The sequence below is a fragment of the Hypomesus transpacificus genome, chromosome 15, assembly GCF_021917145.1.
Source record: "Hypomesus transpacificus isolate Combined female chromosome 15, fHypTra1, whole genome shotgun sequence".
NCBI classification, from domain to species: domain Eukaryota; kingdom Metazoa; phylum Chordata; class Actinopteri; order Osmeriformes; family Osmeridae; genus Hypomesus; species Hypomesus transpacificus.
Window position 1 is genome coordinate 11710769 of NC_061074.1, and position 25146 is coordinate 11735914.

Here is a 25146-nt window from a genome sequence, read left to right on the forward strand (position 1 = left end):
CTGTGGTGGGATAAAGCAGAACTACTGAATAGACTATTATGTAGGCTACTGTTAGACCAACCATAATTTAGACAAAGGCGAACTGGATACCCTGTTAACAACTTGATCACAGTCTACTTATGGGTTTACACTGAAATAAAAAACACAAATGTATACAGTTCTTGGATCTTTCTCATTTCCATAGTGATAGGAAAATAATAATGACTTGGGTTTTCAATTGCAAATCCGTTTTATGAGGCTGTTCCACAACGTCTCCCCGTTTTAATTCATGACCTAGCGTTCGTCAGAATGAAAGAGAATGCATTTTTGATTATGAAGAAAAAGGCTTATACAGTCTATGAATATTTTAAAGAGTTGGGTGGTGACTTGTGAGACAAATTTGCCAAAGGCGTTCCCATTGGTTTAGTGGGAAAGTGATGACACGGAGGAGCTGGCCATAATACTTTATAAAGCTTCTCTGTCGGCAGTGAGCCACTGTGAAAAAGACTACTGTTACCGTAACTGCTGATAGACTAGCCTAATTGCTGATAGGCAAACTCAAGCTTTGGGAACAGCGATCCACCTCGAGATTACTGTACATCATGAGTGAGGTAGGATACTTTTATTTTAAGAAAGGATAGCCTTGTAGTTAAAATATGCAAATTGCGCAAAGGCTCGTCTATTGTGTATTTAAGATTAAGACAAACAACCTACTTTTCTGTATATATGTGGTTCCGTCAAAAATAATTATATGAAACCATTCTGAACCTTTCTCACGTGTAATTCTGTTGATACAATTGGGTAGTGAACTATAATTACTAACCGATGAGTTAGGATGCTGCAGCACCAAAGTGTGAGCCGCGTCAGTTTGGAACTCCACGGGCGCATCTCTAATTGCCGACTACCTTCCGTGGATCCCCAGTCATTCTATAAGATTGTATAAGATGTTTTAGTGCTCCATATGCATTGAATGCATCATCTACATTTGCGATTACAGTCATGACGCGCGCATCACAGAGAATGGTTAAAAAAATCCAATGACGGTGGACTTTCAGAGAACAACCGTAGAAACAGGTCAAGTAATTGTTGCATGGACAGGTAGATATTGCCCAAACTACCTTTTTAAGATGAGTCAATCGATAGTAAATTTTCTAAAAGACAACAAAGGAACACTAAAATTGCTGTTGCTGTGAGTTTCTGTCTATCAACACAAATTCAAATCAGCCACGATTAGAATTTCCCTTTGTTTGAGAGCATCTTGTCCAAACACATCTAGAATCCTGCACGGAATCACTTGTGGTCCACAGTAGGCTCCTCTTGGTGAATGCTATATTCGGTTCCTCATTTATAACTGTAACTAGCGCAGTCCTAGCAACCAGCACCCACATCACAGGGGGCTTTACAGCTTGGAATGGAAAACTGCTGTTAGGATTTCCCACAGCTAGCTGCCCTTTGATCCCCAGTCACAGATGTTCCCGCTCGATTCTTTTCAAAGTGGTTAGAGTGGGATATTAATAGATTTCTTTTCAAGAACACTTTATCCGGCACAGTCTCAAAAGTTCATTACTAAATGTTCACACGTAGATGGAGAGGTCACTGATAGCGTTTAACGGTCCCCTTTGCAGTCACCGTGATAATTTGACAGTATGTGACAATGTCATAAACAAGTCGTAAACCTGCAATGGTGGAAAGACTACCCTCCAATCAATGTACATGTAAAAAAATTGATGGACATTCACTACTCAATCCAAGTAAATGCATGAAGTACCTTACATTCAATCTTCCAGTATGTTTTGTGGTAGTAATTATTTTTGGCAATAGCAAAACAGTTCTTCAGCACCTTTGCACCTAGTACCATCAGAGAGCGGTCCTAAAAGTAGTTCCAGTGGCTGACACTAGCAGCATAGTGGAAGGAGCGGGAGCAAACATGCTGTCTGAGAGGTCTGTCACTAAATACAGAACAAAGATTAAAGACAGACTTTCTGCCAGCCAGTGACTGCGGTAGGCTTTGTGTGCTTACTGTGACTTCATGTATTTTGGGAAAGTGACACGTTAGAAGACAACTCACCTGGACTGCATATTACAGAATACATTTTGAGAATTTATACACGTGTCGACTGGCGCCAGGATACAATCTCTACAGGGACCTTTGGTGCAGAAAAAAACACCTGCCTATTGAGTGGGTTTGGAGGTGACTTGGTGTGTCTATGTGCTTGTATGAGCGTGTGTGTGTGTGTGTCCAGTAAAGGATAGAGAGCACAGTTCTGCCAGAGAGCAGAGAGGTGGTCCCTCTGGCCTTGCATTGGCAGCAGACTGTTCACCTCTGAGGATAATGTGATTCCTCCCCACAGACTCAGAATAAGAGGGGTCTTCCAACCAGTCTAAGGACAGGAAGTGTGTCTCCATTTGAAAGAGCAGGATGGGGGGAAAGGTTATTCAAGTGCACATTTTCAGTCTGGTGGTTATGCAATCTCTCATTACCTAGACTGTAAATGGATGGATGATTTAATCTACCTCAGCGAGCATTTTAGCTAGCTGTTTGTAGTGCTTTGGTTACCACAAGGAAAAATGCACTGTGTACACAGCATGCATAATAAGAACTATTCAATTATTGAGAGCCCATCCCAGACTATCGGGATATTAACAACCCTCGTAGAATAAGCAAGGTACAGCGAACACTCTCTAATTCCCTATCCGCTGTGGAGGAGTGTAATTTCAGGCAGGATTGGGTCGTTGCGGGTGGTGGACAGAATTCAAAGCGCACTTTTAAGCGTAGTTGATATGTTATGTCAGACTCATGCAGAGAACTTGTTCTCAATCAAAGTGGACTGCCTCTCCCCCTCATAGCTTGACGCAAGGCCAGTAATTGACTGGAAGCAGCCAGCATGTTCTGGATGGATGAGCCAGGTAGTGGTCAGCAATGCAGCTCTCCCCCTTTGCTCTCCCTCCCCTCCTGCTCTGCGCTCTCTCTTCAACGCATTGCCTGTCAGCACATTGTCCAAGTGCCCAGTTTGGAGCTTGTATTTGACAGCGTCTCACACCTTATGACTTCAAAAAGAATGGAACGTTTTACCTCAGCCATTTTAGCTTGCGGTGTATTAATTCCGCAGTTCTTAGAACAGGGAAATATTTTTTCTTTCAACAACTGAAGTCTCATAAGTCTTTCACGGCTTTTCAAAGTGCTTGTAAAGAAACATTTCAAGAAATGTTTCTCTCCCGACTCTGGAGCGCTGCTATGGAGAAATGCTGACATCGCTGAGTTCCCACTGCCTCAGTGAGGAGTCTAACTTATTGACACTTAAACAGTTTCTCCCTGCGTGTGTTGGCTGTAGTGTTCCACACTTCACTTCATGTTCTAAGTGTCCCGTAAACACACAGTATTTATCCCTGGTTGTTTCTGAGAATAGCCCTGCACATTGTCAACCAAGTTGCCCCACTCAAGCAACTGGCCCATCGATCACAGTTTCAACTGTTCCTTGGCCTCTGAAAGGACCCCGGTTCTGTGATGAAGAAAGACACCGCCTTCTCTTCAGTTCATGCTAAGTGACATAACTCCTGCTCTCCGATCTGAGTTCAACCTGCAGTTACTTGCCACACTTTGAACAACGTATACAGTGCACAGACTTGGTCCTGTATGTACACTGTCATGTGCATGTTCTTCCATTCACTGCCATCAAAGGTTACACCTTGAATGATCTGTATTTTGAACGTGTGTTCCAAACAGGGTCATGTCTGCTGGATCCCAGCTCATTTGAGATTCTGTACACGTCGTACTCATTGATCTAAACCAAGACCTTCCTTCCAAGCCCTAGCATATACTCATTAACATCAAAGAGATCTTGTTTCTAACTGATGTTACATAATGCACCAACACAGTATGGGTAGGTACTGTATATGTGTGTGACCGCATCACAGCAACTGCTCGTCTCAGCAAGTGGGTTTTTCCCCGTTACATTTTTAAGACTCCCAACACTTTCAAACAAGTCAGCCCAGCTGTAAAGTGGATAGGGATGCTAATTACGAGACAGGAAATTTGCATAAACTCAGCCCCAGATTGGCTTGCCAGGTCATTACCACATGTTTCTGCTCGTTTGGGAGGGGGGGTAGAGCTTCTAATATCCAAAGAAAGCCTCCAATTATTTGGATGACTGCCGTGAGAGACCATATGCTGTTATCCACCAGTTTGCATTTGCCATATCCCCTTCTTTCGTCTGTGGTAACAAAATAACTTGAGACCACGAATATGAAAGTCCAGTCGTAAGCGTTTTTTTAAAGCTTTTCAGTGACTACTGAACATTTGTCACAGAAAGTATGGTTGAGAATAAACCCTAGTTCAACTGTGATGACAGTCTGTAACATTTAATGATTTAAGACTTTAAAGTTAAGACTCACGGATAGGTCGACCCGGAAAATCATTGCCTTTTGCCAAAGATACCATCAACTCACATGGGGGCAATGGTGGATCTTGCAAGCAAGAGAGGATTTAGTGGGCAGGACAAAATGAATTATACTGGGTTCATGAACCCATCTAGATGCCCCTCACTCATCACATCCCTATCATTTTTAGATGCTTTCACTCATACACTCGCCCACACTCTCTCCGGCTAGGATGCCATTACAGTCCGTGTGAGCGGCTCATACGGAAGGACGTTTAAATCACAGAGGCGCCATCGAGCACGTTTAATCGCATTTTGACAACTCCCCAATAATTGCCATCCTCATTTCCTTTCTGCCCTCCTCCTCCTCCTCCTCTCTCCTCTAATTCTGGGCTGACATCTTCACATATCATTGCACTCCCGTTTCCCAGACTGCATTGCTTTCTGCTGCACAGGAGACGGAGCTCTGAGAGACGCTGGGAAAGAGGCCTCTCTCAGATGACACGTACCATGAGCTACTGCACATCCACTGTTTTTATGGTCCCGGACTTTTAAGTCAGTTGCTGTTCTGCTACAGTTGATTTATTTGTTTAATAAAATAACTGGGGGTAATGGCAACTGTCAATCGACCGGGCCCACTTAAATCATCATGGGTGAGGTTGATGCATGATTGCCGGATGAAAAAAAAAAAAAACTTTTACCTACTGTGCTTTATTACCATGTGGCTGATGTTGGCAGAGGGAACATTTGATCTGAAGACACTTTCCACCCAAATTCTCAACCCTCTCCACTTTACATCCCAGTTTAAGAGATGCACACCAATCAGGTCCAAGCATGGGATTGCCAGTGGCCAACCCGGCTAGGTTCAAAGGCGCTTCTTTAATCTTCAAAGCACAGTCTGTATCTGAGGGTTTAAATCTGCATACACACCAGGCAAAAGGCAAAAGATAAGTCCTGTCCCAGTCTTTCCAGATTGGTTGCCTCGGAGATTCTACTGGGCTTGTCCCCACACTTGAATATTAAGCGGCTTTATGCTTTTGTTGCACTGCTGGATTAGTGGATTTTCGTGGATTGTGTCGATCTGTTGGACTGCGGCCTCCCATATTGCCACACTGATTGTTGGACAGTGTGTACCACAGCTCGCGTGCTGGGCGAGCTGGGAGATCTTCCTACGCTAATGACACTCTGGGGTTAAACAGGCTTAGCCCCTCCAAATGGTAATGTACCGCTACTGAGATAAAACGCAACCTGGCGGGAATAAATCGTCACCAGGATCATGATTTTATGGCAAAACTAAGCAGAAAATCCCCCTTATGTCATTGTTACAGACTCTGTCCACTGTGTTGATGAGACGATATGTTCTCTATGACAGATGTTTGTTTCTCAGAACCTTGGCTCCCATATCCAATGTGACAGAAGAGGATGGCTTTATGTGGGGTGACATCATTCTCAGATTTCAGAGAAATTCTACCCCAAGACCCAACCCTACTCTATGACAAGTCAAAGCGTTAATGGCGTGCTCCTTCCTTGTTTGATGGATTGTACTGTGGGTTATTTGTTTCAATGTAAGTCAATTAAACATGCAGTATATCAACTAACATGGCCACTATAAACAATGCAATGAAGATCTGGATGGCAATTTTCTTTAATCAGAGAATTGTAAATCACGGTAGACATCCGATGATTCACACATTCTGTGCATTAGGTGGTTGAGTGTCTGAGTGAAAATAAATAGCCCTTGCAGCATTTGTTGGATGACTATCCAGCCACCAGTACATTTGTCCAGTTTTGCATAAAATGTTTAAACAAGTCTTGGCTGCTAGTGTGCATATGATATTGCATAGCTAATTGATATTAGAAAATGTATTTTATATATATATATATATATATCATTTCATTAATCCAGGTGCTTTCAAGAGATGTGTTGGAGAGTTATAATTTTTAAAAATCTTTTAGAGGATCCACCATTTATTAAGTGTCAAGTAGTTCTTCAATCATATCTGAATGTTCTTTTAATGGATGCAAATAGCAAATTTTACTTTTTATTTTGCGCAATAATTGATTGATGCCTGGCTTACCATTGAATACAACCCAATCTGCTCAGGTAGTCTAAGAAATTTGTCGGAAAGGTTTGAGCTGCAGTCACAGCAGTCATAATAATATGATGATGGGACTTGAAAAGCTATCATTGGATTCCACGGGGCCCATCTCTTCTTACTGTGCTTCCCCCTTGCACGAAAACCATGCAGATTTCAGCAGCGTCAGCAGTATCGCAGTGCCCTGTGAGTATAGTCACTCACCTCACGAGATGAGTGGGTGGAGGTGGGGTGCTGATTTAGCAGAGTGCCATTCTGGCCCTACACTGCAATTTAGCCTTCAACCAAAATCATTACAGCAATACAATAATAAAAAACTTCACATTGGAGAATCCTGTGGTTTCTTGACCAATCTAAAATCTAACCGAGACAAAAATGATTCAGCCTAGTAGTAGTTGAATGTGTTGCACACATGTGACATGAGAACCACAGTAAAACAGATCCAAAATGGAGGTGGCTCAAGAAACGGAATACCACTTGGGCTGAGGCCCCTCTGTCTTACACATACATTTCCTGTCTCTCTATAACGGTCTCTGCCCAATAAAGTAACATAACCAAAACAGATCTTGAAAAAAACAGATCCAAAGGCTTCTATGGGAAGAGAAAACGCAACTGACCTACATTTACATTTGACAGAGCTCACTTTAATAATGCTAAATTGATTGGCTGTAACTTAACTATATCAATTTATTCACAATTTCTTCAAGAGGTTGGAAAATATTCCAGTGACACTCTTGTCAGGCAAGACCACAGGGAACAGAACTCCAAATTACGATGAAAAAAATGCTATTTGAAGTTTTGCAACCTGTCTTGTATTTATTTAGATTTGGGGCAAACATACCATGATGAAGGATGTGTCTGAGTGTATATGGTTGAGTTAAAAGGAGTTGCACATTGGAGGGTAAAGCTGGTTGTATTTTCTGGATGTGGAGTAATCCCCATTCAAACAAGCTCAATTAATCTGACAGCGTAGAGGTGGAATTTGGTTGGGTGGGGTCAAAGAGCCCTCACAATTGTTGTCAGAGTTATTTCAAAGCTCGAGGGGTGAAGTCAGAGTAAGTATCTTGAATGGGGTTTATTAATTCTATTCCAAGGCGAGCTGACAAGCTGTTTTGTTTTAAGACACCCTTAAATGGCATTAAAGGGCCTGTGCTGCAATTACAGTATCTGACCTGGGCTGGTAATGACTTTGAAGGGAGAGTTTAAGCTCAAGACCAAACTGCCCTCCAGAACAATTAGCTCCCACTCAAAATCTACTGGCAAGTTGCCTTTCAAACTGTACCGAGCTTGCGAAAAAAGATGTGTATAGTACTGTAGTAATGGCAATGGAGCACTGATGATAGAGCACTAAACTGTTTGTGACTGTGGTGCGCATTGCACTAATGCAGTCTCAGCATTGAGTTCTGTCTGTGTCCATCCAACGGAGAAGGTCATCAAGGTGACACACAATGTTGCTGTCACGTGTCTCCAAAGCCCAAGCTGGCATGGCCAGGCGTCAGGGTCTTGGTGTTATGGATGGTGTCCCCACGAGTCTTTGCATTATGAAACTAAACTAGTCTCACTGGTGCTCTCATCTTTGAAACGTATTCAAGTGGAAGAGAAATCTGCTGGTGGGAGTGGAAGTCAGTCTCTCAGGATGAATTGGCGAACACAAAGATCAAGCAAAGACAACTGCAGTGCGGAAAGAGATTTCGGAGCATTCCCCCGCTGTGCTGATGTGGGACCACCTGACAGGTGGTCATTAATCATCATCTGCTGACAGATAACATCTGTCATTCAATCTCACTGACTTCTCATCAGCTTGAGACTCACCTGTCTCCTTAATGCCCTAACATCCCTGTAGTCCATGACTTTACATCGGACATATTCGTTTTTTGAACTCTCAAGAAGATTAGTGAAGTGTTCTGGGACCTACTCCAATTTGGCAGATGAAAGATCATTTTGTCTGCTCAACAGTTATCTGACTAGTAGACTAAGAGTGTGTGTTAATTTATCAGACAGTTTATACAAAGCAACATACAGTGGGGGAATCAAACCTGCATCCTTCACCAATGCTCTACCAAAGAGCTATTTCCAGCCCGCAAAGGGTCTGCACTTTTAGACATTAGACTCTATAGATGCTGTCATTTGCATTTCAGGAGAAGGGGGTGAGGTCATTGGACCAACTTTGTTACTGGTGTTTGGCCTCAGGAACATTCTGACCTTTCCGGAAGGTTTGTTCTGACATTGGCATTTCTCAAAGTGACTGTTAGAATCCCCTCTCGGATGAACAAGCTGTCTGAGGCAGGAGCCTGGCAATGCCCTCCATGGAGTCACAGAAATGGGACACGTTTTCTTTATTATTTGGCACATATATGGCACACGTTAGTAGAGCATTTAGTAATAGAAATACATTGAACAGTTACAACTACACACAGATCAGTCAAATGGAGTTCAGGACATTTGGACAAACTTGGAACCTTACATTATGTTGAGTCTACAAATTCTTCATCATCATCATCCTCATCATCATCCTTTTCTTTGACATTAAATGTGTGTGACATCGAATACCAATGAGGAGCCTAGTCTAATTGTATTACAACAACAAAAACATTAGCAAGTTTTCCCCCTCGTGGCTTGTTACAAGAGCCCTCCAAATTCACACTTGTCAAGACTCATGAGTCTATTGAGCCTCTTTGTGTGAATGAGCCCGCCTCTTCCCACAGCATTAATTGAAACAATTGTCTCCCAAGATTTCCTCTCTGGTGCGGACCTGCTTCTCCTTTGTCACTTCTCATATTCCTGAACAAGAGGCAACGGAAAAATTTCTGTATTTCCAGTTCCTTCTGCTTGACTTGTCTGTGGCCTACTTCTACATCTCTTCTTTAAATTCTTAATGTACGTTGAGTGCGGCGTGGAACTCTTTCGGCCTGCCCAAGCTGCCAAAAGCCTTAAAATAGCCCCACAAACGGCTAGAGGATTATTTATTTATTTGCGTAAATCCATCACCCATACTTGCTCCTACCACAGATTTGCTGTTATTTTGGTCAAAGATTCGTCAATTTCTTACTTGAATCGGAAAAGCCTGAGCTTAATGCGCCGCCTTAATAACACTGCAGAACTGAACAGTACGTAAATGAACTGCACACAATGTAGGATAGATTCAACGTTTCACTCAAATATGGACCCACATCTGAACACCTTGCTCGTTGAATAATTTGCAAGCTATTCACCTGCCATGTGGCCCACTAAAGCAGACTGGAGTCTGGTTTGCAGTCACGTGGACCCATCTTGGAGCACTCGTTTTCGGTCCCGGGGAAGGGCGATACTGGCAGTGTTAGTGAAACTTAAAACCAGTAACAGTTTCAGATGCCAATACACCAATGTCTGTGCACAATGCGAAAGGTGTAATGAATCTAAAATCACGGATTAGCCCATTTAAAATGGTCTGGAGAGCTGTAAACTATTGATAAATCGATATTTCTGCATCCGCTAAGCTCCAAGGTGCTTTTAGGTGTGAGTGTTCTTGTGCTACCGTGGAGGTGAGCTTGAGGACAGGGAAAATGCCTTGGAGACTAAACATGGAATGTGCTGCATGTTGTGGGTCTCCCTTAAAAGCAGTTTGTCTGCAAAACACCACATTTCCCTTTAAACGTAGCCTATTACTTCATGGAAGCAAACATCTCTCATGTCTCTTTGGCACTGCCCATTTAAAGGCCTTTCATTCCTACTCGTCTAGTGCAGTGGCGTAACTGTAGGGAGTGCAAGGAGTGCAGCTGCACTAGGGCCCGTGGCGAAAGGGGGCCCGTCCTCGATCTCACCGTAAAAGTGAGACAACCTGACCGTGCCCCTTAAGGCAATCTGACCTGGCCCCTTGCACAGCTGTAATACTGCACATTGTAGATCACATATGATCCACTCTTATCAATTCGCAAATATTTCTCAATTATGGTGTCAGTTATTCAGAATTACGAGCTATCATCTGTCCAATAAACATTTAAAAACAGTCAGTGTTAACAACAGCAAATAATTATTTTTTCCTCATTTGCCTTTTGCTGAATGAAACAAATGTCGTTTTTATTAAGTAATATTGCCCTCGAAAAATAGCAAGGATGTCTGGGTAATATTGTTGTCAAAGATTCCCGCCCACCCACACACGATTGTTCCCATCCAGTTGTTGTTGGGATACTACAGTTGTGTTGCATTAGCGTTTTGAAGCAAATTAGGCTACCCCATGCCATGCCCTTTAACATAAAAGTGGCTCCAGAAAGCGGCAGGAACGAAAAGAGCAAGATGTAAGGGTGGCAAAGCTGTCAAAACTATCCTCATTTGGATTGTGGCGAAGCGTGTTGAAGAGGACGCTACGTCTGACCCCAGCCCGGCAACAGCAATGAGTGTGAAACTCAGCCACCAGGGTAGGCTAATAATTACATAACGTTTACTGTCTGGTGTATGCAGTTGACACCGCTATTAAACGTCATAAAAATGCACATATAGGCCTAGGCTACCAGGCAGCGGCCAGGTTAGATATAGTAACTATGTGCAGGATGTAGTCGGAAAATAGCTAAAGCTAGATAGACTAAATGTAAACTAGCATATGTAACAAACATAAAATCAAATATTCACCATCGAAGTGACTGTTTTTTTTTTTTACTAGTACCCAGATAGCACACATGACAGATGAAACGTCATTCATAACGTCGGATAAGCCTCGGTAAATGATCAGATTTTCTTCTCATCTCTGTGCTCTATTTCAAACGTCGCAGATACGTCGGCTCATGACTGACTGTTCCATTATGCTCATTCCGTGTTGTAGCAAGCATAATCTAGAGCCAGAGACTCGCGAGTCAGAGCCGTTCACTTTTGAAAACCGTCATCTATCTTCACATAGAAGGAGCAGTCGTTACCCTTAATTGTACATCATGAGTAGCCTACATTTTTATTGCGCATCGCTAAACTGAAAACTCAATAATTTCGCCTGATGATAGGTCGGTAAGGGGCCCGTTGGTGAGATCTGCACTCGGGCCCGCCAAGTCCTTGTTACGCCGCTGGTCTAGTGGCTGATTCTTCCCCTTTACAGCAACTTTAACCAGCCGTGCTGCACCTGCAAATCAGGGAGCCTAATGGCACCTCAGCCCCGGTGATTAGGGGGACTACCTCACCTATTTCCTATAGTCCACTGGCTGCTCTCTGTAGCAGTGCCGCAGCTCTGTCACACGCTCTGCGGCGGCAAGCAATACACTGCCTCCATCTCAGGGACCCAATCCCAGCGAGATTAGAGACACACGCGCTAATGAAAGTAACACGCAAAAAGTCATTTCCCCAATTTCAAGGCTCATTAAACTGTGTAACAAATGCGAGTTTGAAGAAATGATTTGAAGAGAAGCGTCAACGTGTTGTTTTCCCCCCCTCACATTGTAATTGCCGCAAATCAAAGCTGTATATATATATTTTTTTTTACTGTAGCCGTTGTATTAAGGGGAAAAATAAATTATGGAGGGATAGCCTTGTTTCTTTTGAGTGAATCTTTGCAGCTTTGTTGCCTTACCATATAGGGGTGAGAAGTTGAAGGCAATTATGTACGAGAAACTGCAGGGCAGTAAATACCAAAATAAGAAATCTGCGTGGAAGTTCAATGCGAGATGTGAGATGTGTGAGATGACTCTCTTTCACTCTATCTCTTACACACACGTAAACGAACGCACGTACCAAAAAAAACACACCTTTCGCCGCAGACTCGCACTCAGGATTTCAATGCAACCAGTCACGTAAACATGCACGTGCACACTCCTCCAGCTCCTGGAGAGTCTCGGGAGTGGATCCATCAGCGTGTGAGGCGGCGGGCTTGACGGCCGCTGACAGAGCTGCTCACTTCAGAGAGCGTCAACGGCACAAACGTAGACGGCCACAGAGAACCAAGGCAGCTGAGCATCTCGCCGGCCGGCCCACCAAGCAGACTGTGCCCGGACTCAGCCTCACCAATCAACGTCAAACAACTGATATTTATGACCAGCAAATCTGCCACTCTCTCACCCCCCCCCCCCCCCCTGAGGCGAGACACGGACCCTGTACTTGTCTCCCAGGCAATCTCCTCGGGAGCAAAAACCATCTCATCTCTGACTCCTCGATAATGGGAGATATCGTACAGCCTTCATTTCATTCCCACACCCCCACGCTGCGCACGGCATCGGGATTAAGGGAAAACTGGCACATCTAAATCCCACAGTATTTTATGCCATATTCTGTGATCGAGTGTGAAATGGAATAATAGTGTATTAGGATAAGCTCCACTGCCGTGAATGAGGAGGCCACATGTGATACCTTCCACTAAAGGACGTGACACCATTTGTCATTATAATCGTTTTTTCATTCTTCTCTTTTCAGAGTTCGTCCTTCGGTATAATATTAGAGCCGTGCATATTCAGCTTGGCTGAACCGACAGATTCGATCTGCCTCGCATTAAACTTCTCCAGCCCAACGGACTTTGTTTTGTGGGCTGTTTGTCTTGCACCACCTCCAGCCCTTTTTCTTACAGTAAGGAGGTATTTATCATCCTAACTGTGGGAAAAGAAACCTCCGCAGCCTGAAAGAAAATGACTAATGATTACAATTCACCGTTGTCATTTGTTCTGCACCATTCATGCGCCCACCAGATGTAGCGTTGCCTACCTTCTCTAAAAGATTGCATCTACCAAAGCTTGGAAGGCAAAAAACAATGATGAGGAATATTTGACCTGTGATGCTCTAACTTGCCTTGAGGGCACAGTGATAGCGTAGTTTATGTAAGAAACAGTGATGAGTAAATGAAGAATTTCCCTGATCCACAGCTCTCCACCACCCCCAGTCTGTACTGGGAGGACATGGGGTCATTACTGGGCAGTGAAGTAGGAGGAGGATCTAAAGGATGAAAGTATTGTAGTATTTAACTGTCCTCCTAGTCCTCCTATTTGTGTTTCTCTTGTTTGCGCTTTGACGAGAACATTGTACCAACACAACCCAAACCACTGAGAAGATGATAGCCATGTTGAGTCACATGGTAGAGATAGGATTTGATACCAGAGGTCATTGGTAGTGATGATGGGGTTTCACTGGTAGCGAGTTTGGCACAATTCGTGATGGACCAAAATAAAGAGACCCTCACAACCAAACCAATGACTGGCAGTGGTCAAATGGATGGAGGAGCAGCAGCCCTGTGCGAATCTCAAACAACATCAGAGAGAAGGGATGGATGGAGTATGCCAAGAAGCTGAATCAGGTCCAGTTCTATACCGTAGAGAGGACGTTGACTAGCAGTTTTGGAGGGAATCAAAATGGAAGTTCCCCTCTCAGCAGAAATGTGGCGTAGGAGACGAAAATCACATTAAAAGATTCTCTCTGAAAGCACTTCCAGCTCTCTCTTCTCTCACAGAGGGTGCCCTCCAAAGAGCATGCATCTGAGGAAAGCATATTTACATTTTTCTGGTGTGCTATGTTTACATATATTATCTTGAGCTTCTGCCTTTTTTGCTTTACTTGGAAAATGACTTCCCTCTCCCCGTTTGCAGTGTGTCAGTGTGTGTTGGTATGTGTGTGTTTTCCCCCTTGAAGTATCCTAATTGACAACCCGGAGGCTCCAATGCTTGGCGCAGTCACTATGGAATTTGTAATGAGAGAATGAGTGTGGTGCGCGGTCCCGTGCGCGCGCCAGGGTGCAGGCATGTGTGGCAGCGTTGTGTGTTTGTGTGAGTATAGAACTCCAAACGCTAAACAGAAAGGCACACGGCGTATCGCTCGGTTCCATTTCCACTCAGTCGCTCGGCAATTAGTGTCCGTCATAGTGTGGTTCTCCCTCCTGATCTCCCTCTTCAACGACACACTTCTCCATCCCTGCTGTCCTTCTGGACTCCTTTGAGGTGTCCAAAAGCTCCTTTTCGACATTCACCTCGACTAACTACTCTTTGCTTGGCCTCAGGGCTAGCCAAAGCAGCACTTAACTGTACGTTACTTCTCGAGATACCTGCTAATCAGTTATTTCTCAGCATGCTGGATTTGAGTTCCTATTGTACAACTGTCTGGCAAGAGACTGTGGTGACTTTGCACTGTGCTCAGTAAATGTCGACTGATTATCCTTGATTGTGCTTTCTTCATCCACCATTTGTATGTCCCTTGCGAGATAAAAGGGCCAGCTAAATGAAAGGAATTGTTAACGCTATGCACTGGATGGTTCATATACACTTTCATACCTCCAACTGCAGCACAGTCTCTAAGTTCTGCCGTGTGTGTGTACTTTGTGTGTGTGCACTTTGTGTGTGTGTGTAGTCGCTGAAGAAACAGACGATAGCCCTCCTCTAGGAGTATCTGTGTGTGTGTGTGTGTGTGAGGGTAGCCCTTTCCCCATCAGTAATCACACTCACCGAGCCTCTGTTATTGCAATTTACACTTAGCTCAGCTCCAGTCAGGCTCAGTAATGTTATTTCCGCACCCCCTGTCTTCCAGTGCATTAGTGTCTTATCACCTCTGGAGCAATCCAAAACTTCTCCGCTTCGCCACAAACAATATTACTTCCAGCCTCGTCTATGGAGGCCTAAGTACATTATTTATGGCAATGATTTAGCGGCCTCGTGTTGTTGCTGTAGTCATAGTTAATGAGTGGGTGCATCACTACAAGGCTTACGCAGTCCTGCTTCAAACGTCGTGCTTGAATGTAGACGCCCCTCAGCCTTTACATGGGCGTCTCCACGGGGGCATCGTGTGTGCCCACGGCTCCACATTTGATCGTCTCGAAGATTTCACAGCGCTGCTGCAATAATGCGTCAACATCTCCGCTCCCCGACAGGGTGGGGGGGGTTGCCAGGGAGCTGGGACTGAGCTGGAGGGGCTGCTCTTAGCTTCAAATCTTTTTTATATCATTTCTGGGTTTGGGTCGTTTTTGGTTTTGCGTGCGTGCGGGAGTCTGAGCGCCAGGTCTTTGTGATCCTTCTCCTCCTCCTCCCCGATGGCAGTTGATGCTGGCGATGGGTTCCTGCTCAGGACTCCAAGGCAAGATGAGGCCCCCGTTCATTTCATGGTCATTAAAGGTCCCCGATGTGGAGACGCGGTTCTTCCCTTTGAACCTGGATTAGCCCGAACAAAGCGGCATCCTTATCTGCTGGGTTTGGTTTGGAGAGCTCAGGGATGCCAGGAAAAGCCTTGCCAACGCGCCTTGATAAGAAACGTCAGGCTGTTGTGATAGCTCCTCTTTGTGTTTCTCCGACTGTACGTTTTTTTGACAAGCTAATGAAAGATGAAGTCCCGGGCGAGACCAGGTATTGTTCTGACAGGTAAACACAAGCTGCCAGGCTCATTTGCATGCTCGGTAGAATAACAAGACGCTCTGTTTCGTGAACTTCAAAGTTACCTGACTTCCGTTCTCAGAATTACACTGTTCCTTCCTGAAAGGGCCGGCGATGAACTCGAGAGGATGCCTTGAATCCCCTTCTCCCGCCTCATCTACCCCCTCCCCCACTCCCACCCCCCTCACACACACACACACATTGCTTGTTCCACTCCATGGCATATCAAAGCGCTGCGCGCGGCGTATGAGATTCATTGAAAGCGTTCGATGAATAATGTAGGGAGAGATGCACAGGACGAGGATGGACAGCGCGATGCCTCATCGCCGGCTCAAGCTGTTAAGAGCCCCATGAAGGTTTCTGACATGACCAAATGGGGGGTACCTGCACTCCAAAGGCAATAGGTTCAGAGGGTGGGGGGTAAGGGTTGGGGGGTGGTGTAAGAGATGTGGTGACGAGAGAAGCAGCGGTAAGAACAGGCCAAGCGAGGGGACGCCCTAAGGGACCCCAGAACAAGGTATATAAATGAAACAATTTCCTCCCCGGTTTCTATTGCCCTGTTAACTCAAGTGTAGTAGCACCTTAGATTAATGGGTTTTGGGAACAAAGATGCAAGGGGCTTGTGAACTTTTTACTGATGAATAACACAACACTGGGTGATCATAAGATCTCAAATATTGAGGGGGTCGTCCGATGGGCAGGTTTTTTTTTCCCCATCTCAGACACTGCCTTGCTAACCAATCAACAGACACTGCCTTGCTAACCAATCAGTAATGATTGTTGTTGAACAGAAGTAACAAGGACATATTTTTCCAGGTTCCAGGAAGACACTGCAGGGGAGGAAGGGACACCTAATGGCTACAAGCCTCCCCCCCTCCGTGCCCCCCTCCCCCTCGCCTCCCCTACTGACTCAGATCAGAGCGGACAGTCAGAGAGTTGATTCAGACCATCCGTCTTCCTATTGCCAATGTTTGTTGGAGTGAGTCTTGGAACTGCAGGAAGTATCGACCCCCCCCTTTTTCCTTCTCATCCACCTCGCCTCTCTTCCCCTGTCACGGGGAGAAATCTCCCTCATCAGGAACACGGCTGAGCTGATCATGGGGCGTGTGGAAACAAGAGCAGACAGTCTCTGTTCTAGTCTGCCCAACAGCAGGGGGACAGAAAGAGGATGATGACGAAGGTGACATTGCCATTTCTGGAACAATGTCATGAAAACGCCGGTTGGCATTCTTCACTTTTCAAATTTCCAATATTAATGTATGGACAAAAAAAATATCCAAATAATAAATCCTGTTTTATCTGTCGCCGTTCTGTTTACTAGGCAGGATGGCCTGTGTTGTTAGTTTCATTAATTAGAACTCATGGTGCGATTTTATTGGGGTTATTTCCCAAAAATTATATAGAGAGGCTTTTCTCGTGGGCTGTTTTTTAATCATGCACATATTCAATTAATTTTGTGGCAAAGCTTGTGGCAGTGACGGAGTATTGGAGTCTTCACACTCCATTCATATGGTCTTACCAGCCCTTTGTTCTGGTCGAGAAGATGAATGGGACATCAGGGTGATCCTCAACAGAGGCACTGACACATCAATCAGAAGAGCATTGGCCGCCTCCAAATAAACATGGTCAAATATGCAACCACTGCAATGCAGATGCAATATAATCGCCTTCCTTGAGGTCTTTTTAGCTTATAGGTAAAACATTGTTAGATTTGGATTGAAGATTATGCACTGTTGTAGCCTAATCTATTTATTGTGTAGTAGCTTTTAAGTTAAAATGGTCATACTTGATAGATCTGTAGGAATGAAAGCTGTGGTGTTTAGATTACTGCCAGTCATACTTTGTCAAATGTAAACAAGTGACACGTTCCACAAAAAGAAAATCTCCACTGATTGGCTAATAAGAGGCTTATGCTTTGACTTTTCACCACAGCTTCTCACCATCATCTCCTCCTTTATCATTCTCTCTGATCCCCCCCCCGCTCGCTCTCACGCGTGCCTCCACTGCATATCAAAAGGATAAGTATAATATGATTCCAAGAATAGCCTCCCTAATCTCTCCTGTGTGATATGGAGTTCCACTCCTGTACGCCTCTCTAATGTAATATGTGCTTTTACCAGCTGTCTCTCTAGAGAGATAGCGCCCGTACCTGTGCCCTCGCTCAGCACACGCTGTGGCTGAGCTCCGTGGCTCCTCAGATGGAATATCCATCACAGCGTTCGCTGTTCTGTCGGACAGATGTGGACGAAACGCACCAGGCGCACCGCGCTTGCGATCTAAATCAGACAAGAATCAATTTCACCCACACCCGCTCTTGGTATGCTCAGTGTGTGTCCCCCCCCCTAGAGAATGGAACTTATTTGCACGTTAATGAGAGGGAAGGTAGAGCAGTTGGAACGAGCAAGCCATGTCGTGGATGGAAACAGCCTCCATCTTGTCTCCCAGGGCTGAGAAGATGACGGAAGCTGTGCGGTTTTCCGACGGTTGGTGGCTCGTACTGCACCAGATATGGAAACCAGTTTGGGATACGGTTTGCGCATCTTTCCAGAGACTCGTGGCATTGCTGACTAGATTATCGAGGCATCTGTGAGTTGTTTATGCAGAGTTTCCACACAGGCCTTCTCCCCAGATGCCTCATCCCCTCAGTCTCCTCCCTACACCAGGCAGTCAGCTTCCACACGGCTGCTTCGTGTGGCAATGTCAAACACCAGCCAATGACAGAACCCTGGGGACAGCGATGATGTTCAACATTTCCACTCAGAGCAAAACGTCCCCAGCCCCCACTAACGTCACTGGCCCCCAGCCCCTGGGCCACCTCAGCCCTCGACACAGTCAGTGAGATGAGGCTGGCTACTGGCAAGATCATGCTGGGTTGGTAGACCAGATGAGGAGCTAGGCTCCTGGTGAAGTTGACGTCAGCGCAATCTGGTGAAAACAACACTAATGACAAGGGGGGGGGGCGCGGAGACTCTCCCCTGGAGTCACAACCCCTCTCATGGCGGCTTCTGTCAGGGTCTTACACCCCGAGGATCATGGGAAATGTCACTTTGTCTCTCACGGAGTGTTGAGGGAGGACGGTGGTACGTGTTTGCGTGTGGTTGTGTGTGCGCTTTGGAGTCACAAACCTGATCTTGTGCTTCTGTTGTTTTTCTTGCAGAGACAAGGATCTGGAGCAACTGCCGGCAACAACAAAACTCCTGGGGGACAAGGTAAACAAACTCTCTTTGTGAGATAGTATAAAACCAGTTTAAAATAAATTTGTGTCATTTATGAGTCCCTTTTGTGTTGGTTTCACATCTTATCTGTCGAATGGAGATTTCCAAATTGCATGTATGTGCAGACTCCTGAATGATGTAGGTATATTTGATGAAAAATTACTTAATGCTCGATTTACGCAGTCTAGATAAGCAACCCTTATAACTCTCAAAATAATTAAATGTTTTTAATGACTGAATTTTTTTCAGAACCTTTTCAAGAAGAAACCTTTTTTTATCATTTGAGATATGTAAGGAAGCACTGTACATAGAGGACTAAGGAAAAATATTAATAAAACATTGGATGTGGCTTGCTGCTTACTCTACCTCATGTAAAGTAGCAAGCAGCAAAGTCAATGTTCTACTTTTTCACTCGCTGAAAAATGTCACCCCAGGGGACAAAGTGCCCAATGACACAGCACTGTTCTGCATTATAGCCTCTAAATGAACACAGAGCCTTGTAAGCACTTTAGAACTGGAATTTCTGCGTCCTTCTGCAGAAAGAAAGGCTAACAGCTGAGGCTATCGCTGCAGTCACTACACTAAAGCCACATGCTGACTGAAACAGAGAGGAAAGAGAGAGAGAGGAGAGAGAGAGAGCGTGAGAGAGAGGACGAGAGAGGACGAGAGTGAAGGGGGAGTCCAAAACGGACACACTAGGCCATGCATCTTAGATGAGCCTTAAAAGGCTCACTTCCTGCTTCGCTCTTCCTGGTGAAATCACACGTTTGACAGTAACATGGACTGAAGGGCAGCGTTCCCTCTCAGCGTGCAGCCAGAACCAGGGGAGCGCCGAGGAGCTGTCTGTAAAAATGAAAGGATGAACAGGGTTCAAAACGTTGGGTCGGAACCCAAGAAGGTTCTGGACTCATCCATGTGCTGTGCATGCAGTGCTTGCCTGCAATGGTAGCGTGTGTGGGACCTTAAAGGCACATCTTATCTCATCCTCAAAGTGAACAATATGTGTAAGCTGTTTGTCAAGGTACATTTGCTTATAGGTTTCAAATAAATCAAATCGTCTAACAAGGAGTTTTAGCGAATAATAATTTTTCAACTCTAACTTCCAGCATAGTTGAGTCACAGTGTACTCCAATCCAAATAAAGTCCTCATGAATCCCAAACGAAACTTTGGGACAAACAAAAAATCATTGAACTTCATCATCCTTGCTCCATTTAATGAAAGACAAAGCCTTAGAGGAAAGACAACCCTCCATGTGTTCAAGTAGACCTCCAAACCATGATAAATGTCTCAGCAAAAAAAATAGATGTATTGTCTGTCTCGATTCAATCCCCTGGGAAATAAAGGCTTTAGCAGAATATTTTTATTTATTTCTCACTCCCTGATGTTGCAGAGATGGGATGGAATTCTGGACTCTTGCCTTTCTGACTTTTCATCGGTTCACCCCCACCCCCCCTCCCTCACAGGCCCAAAACACCTTGGAGAACGTTCTGTATTTAGCTGACATGGCATTAGATGTTTATTTAGGATGGTATCACAGAGATTAGGATGTCCTGATTTCACCAGATTATCACAGGATGTTCTGGAACAGGCCGTGTGGACGACCTCGGAGCTGTGAAATCACAGAGACCTGAGACGCGTTTCACAAACGATGACTGATCTAGCTGGTGGGCTCCTCGTTCTTTGCCTGAGTGCATCATGAAAGGGGAAGTGGCACTGTGGATAAACAGTCTTGTTATAAAGATTGAGGTTCTCTCATAAGAAGTTACTTTACAAGCCACTAAATCCACTCGACTCGGGTGGTTCGATGATCCATGGTGGAACTTTAAAAGATACAGTCTAAAACGCTGTGATACATTATTCAGAGCCAGCAATTACAGAAATCCAAATCACCTCGAGCTCTGGACGAAAAAAAAAAAAGAAAAGGAACTCCAATTTCTTAGTGCTTCAGGAAACTAGACGCACTGTCTTTGTTCATTTAATTAAAACGAAACAAAAAAGAACACCACACACACATACACACACAAGCACGCTCGCACCCCCCTCCCCCCCCCCCGCCCCACACACGCACACGCACACACACACACAAAGGCTCAAAAACAACACAAAGGGCTCGGAAATTCCTTTCTTGCCTGACCTTGACAATTAATTTAATGCTTGGAAAACTGCTTCCCCTAGCATCGCCAGCCTTCACTCCGTACAGAAAGCTTGCAAGCTGCTGAGGAAGGGAGTCTGCATGCTAGTGCTATTGACTCCCTCACTCTCGGCATGGTCAGAGTCAACCCTTCAGACACCAAGGACATAAGCAGCCAAATGTAGTCCTATTCATGAGTACACTCATTCATCTACGCAGAGCATTGCCCAGACTTTCAACTCCGGGGTGGTTACTATTCTGAAGAAAATGGAAAAGATATCAGGAGATGAGCAAACTTTGAGGAATCATCAGGCTAATCAGATCATCCTCATGGAGGGACACACACACACACACACCCCACACACACACACTCAGGTGTAATGAGTTAGGAGTCGACGCTCCAGTTGTCCGGTACTGCAGTGGATCTACCCCAGCTGTCATCTTCTCCTGGAGAGGGCTGTGTGGATGACGGATTAGAGCCGGCACAAAGACATACCTTGGGGCCTTACAAGACATGAGCTGGAGCCAGGAGTGGGGAAGACATGACAGAAGCACTAATGACAGTTTACAAGCCCCTGAGAGAAAGAGAGGGTGAAAAGAGAGGGAGAAAAGAGAGAGAGAGAGAGAGAGAAAGAGAGAGAGAGGGAGAGAGAGAGAGAGAGAGAGAGGGAGAGAGAGACATTTGTCATAAAAGTCCAATAACAAAGACTCAGGCCACTGTATTTGTAATGCCAAAGTGCACAAGCGGTTCTTTGCTGAGGCCCATTCTCATCATGTGCAGGGTAAACCACACTCAGACGCTCAAGACTTAACATCTTGGAACATGTGTTGGGACCATGAACGGGTTGAATCCCAGCTGTCATACACTAGAACCATATGGAGCACAGGTTCCCTGGCTGAACACTGACTGACATTCTCATACAAACAACTGATAGGAGAAATGACATAGTTACATCATTCAAAAAAACTGCCCTTACTGGAATGAAAGGATACCAATAATTCATGTTGATTACGATTCTAACCAAAGCATTTTGTATTTGTATTTTGTAGTATAATGCACAGTGGATTCGTAACAATGCACTACACTCACTTATGGAGAAACTGTGGCGTCTATGACTTCGTAGAGGGCCTTGAATAATTGAAAACTCCCTCACCTTTGAGATCAAAGTCATCATGCGCTATTATTATCACGAGACTCGCTCTCATTGCGAGGCGGAATGACCCATTTGCTTATGTACTTTTTAATGAGCTTTACTGTACTCAATTATAGCCATAATGAATTCATCCACTTCTGTCAAACATTGCGAATATTGATGTTGCAGCACCCAAGCTATCTGCTCAGAAGAAACTTCAGACGTATTATCCCATTGTAGTTTTTATATCCTTGACACAAAATCATTGTATGTATCATGTGTACATTTTGTGAGTCTATCCTCCCTGAGGACAAATAAAAGTACATAACAAGACTATAGGGAGAGCAAACTGAAAAGGCACCAATCGATGTAACATCCACCTTTGATGTCGATTTCTGGATGTTGATCCTGTGGGTCTAACTAACTGTGCGTCTCAGGTGGTCTTAGAGAGGCAAAGGTGTCACTAGGGTTAGTGATGTTTCCCTGACCTTCACACACACACACACACACACACACACACACACACACACACACACACACACACACACACACACACACACACACACACACTGCCCTGAGCAGGCACGTCCTCTGATTAAGCGGAAGGCGATCTAATTCCCCAACTGTTCAAACGGTTCATCTCTCTCGCCATGTCATAAGTTCACAGGAATTTGAGTAATACGACGTAACAAGGCCTGCCTTCATTGTGTTTGGAATAACGAAAAGCAAGGTTTTTTTGTCAACAAATGTAGTGCTAGCATATGTCAGCAACATGAAATTGCCATAAATATAGCCTGAACATCAGATACTATTGGTTCCTCTCAAAGATCAAAGATTATTACAGAGTCGAACTGTATACTTCCCTATTCCTTCATATTATATGGTCCTGGATCATCTTAGCTGGACTGTATTGAAGCCAGCTTAAGAATTCTGGGGCCTCAATGTTTCTGTCAGCCAGGGCGGGCGATCATGGCAGGGGACAGAGTGAATCGATTAGTCTCGGCAGGATGTCGTGCAGCCTCAAATCCAACAGTTACCACCAGTCACTGCCATGAACGTATACATTTTTCTCCTGCGCCCGAAACCCTGTGCAGACTATTCACAGTGGCACAGTGACACTAGACATTACGGTCACACATGGGGCGAAGACAAGGCTATTGAAAGGGCTGCCAGAAGTGATAAATATAATAATTCATCCTGCATCGGGAAAAGATGAGTCTTCGAGGCATCCTAGAGGTTCTCGATCCATCACTGTCATTCAGGGCTACTGGTAATTCATTGCCTGATGAAAAATCCGAAAAATAGCTGTCCAAGAAAGCCTTACCTTCTGGTTCCGCCATCACAAAACGTCAACACCGGGTGTCAGGAAAGTCCAAATGAAGATATTCTGGTTGTGGAACACTCTCTGTCCTCTCTCTGTCTTTGACTTTACCACCGGGCCTCATGTCGATAGGATGGAGGGCTTAGCTCAATACCTAAGGCTGAGAGATGAAAACAGTGCACATTAGAGCTTCGGAAAATTCGATACCAATTAATGCAGGGCTTGAAGCTAGCCTTGAGACAGCGGTTAGCGCTTCCCACTTGAATAGGAAAATAAAGACACCAGAGCCCACCCCTGCCCCGAGGGAACATTAGATAGCCACACAGTCAATATATGAGTTTGCTTTTCTTCTCTCCTCTCCGTTTCTCTCTTTCTCTTTCTCTCTCTCTCTCTCTCTCTCTCTCTCTCTCTCTCTCTCTCTCTCTCTCTCCCTGTCTCTCTCTCATTCTCCCTCTTGCTGCAGATCAAACCAAAGCACATCTATCTATGGCAGCCATGTTGCTTTGGAGAAGCAGTCTAGTTAAATATCCCACCATATCTTTGCTTTGCTTTGCAGATAGACGGGTTTGAAAAAGGATAAATATTGATGATTATAGTTTCCCCATCACCTTTCACTACTGTGCTTCTCACCAGCTCTGAAGAAGAAAGACTCTCAGTTTGGGAAAGGCCAAACTCTCTGTATTCAAAGTGTTTAAATTCCACATCTGTAGAAGACAGGCTTCCTTAGTTCGAGAAAGAGCTAAATCTCTTGTAGTCATCTAATTGTCTCTACTGGGACACATTTAGTAGGTCCAATCTGTTGAGATTCATGAGTTTAGGATAGGTAAATGGGTCTGGCTATAAATACAAAGGAACTATCTTTCCTCTCCCAGATATTACACAGGTCCAGCTTTAGTGGTGCAGTATGGATCTTAGAGGTGACACAACAATGTCACCTCTCCCAGCAAGTACATTTGTTCAGCCGCTTGAATATGGCCTACAGTTAAAGTGTGGCAGCAACCAAGAGCATTTTAATCCTTTCTTAGAATTTGTTACAATCTGTGGAAATCCTAAACTTCTACCATTTGCCTTGGTGCACACTGGAAAGTAAAAACAATTCTTTCTCCCTCAATTATTTTATGTAAATTATGTAATTAAAATCTTACAGTAAATACTATTTACTGGATTACGCAATACTTTGTAAAAAAGCAGAATGAATCCTTCTAAATGTGACGTGTCACTTCCTGTTCCTGCAGATGCGTCTAAGAAGGATGTCCCTGCGGACGACTTTGACATCGACATGGGCGCCCCTGAGACGGAGAAGGCGGCCGTCGCCATCCAATCCCAGTTCAGGAAGTTCCAGAAGAAGAAGACTGACGACAAGTCCTAGTGGCCTGAGGGGTTTCCCCTGTTGCCCATGGACACCAGGGCGCGTCGCCATGGCACCTCATTTGCATGTCAACTAATTCATACCCGTACAAACTCTAGGGGACGAGGGCGGGGGTGGGAGGGTGAAACCGGGGGAAGCAAGCAAAGACAGAAGCCTGTCGTTCACTGACATGTCTGTGAAGTCCCGTGACCTATTCTTTAATTGCTGTACCAATAAATGAGGAAAAATATCTGTT

At 44.7% G+C, this 25146-nt stretch overlaps 1 protein-coding gene across 1 annotated transcript; it reads left to right on the top strand.

Moving 5' to 3' along the window:
* Nucleotides 1–464: 464 nt before the first annotated feature.
* On the top strand, nt 465–25146 carry pcp4b (Purkinje cell protein 4b). Its single transcript, XM_047036161.1, has 3 exons — nt 465–590; nt 18899–18950; nt 24778–25146. The coding sequence occupies exons 1-3, from the start codon at nt 582–584 to the stop codon at nt 24909–24911; spliced, it is 195 nt and encodes a 64-aa protein (XP_046892117.1). The 5' UTR covers nt 465–581; the 3' UTR covers nt 24912–25146.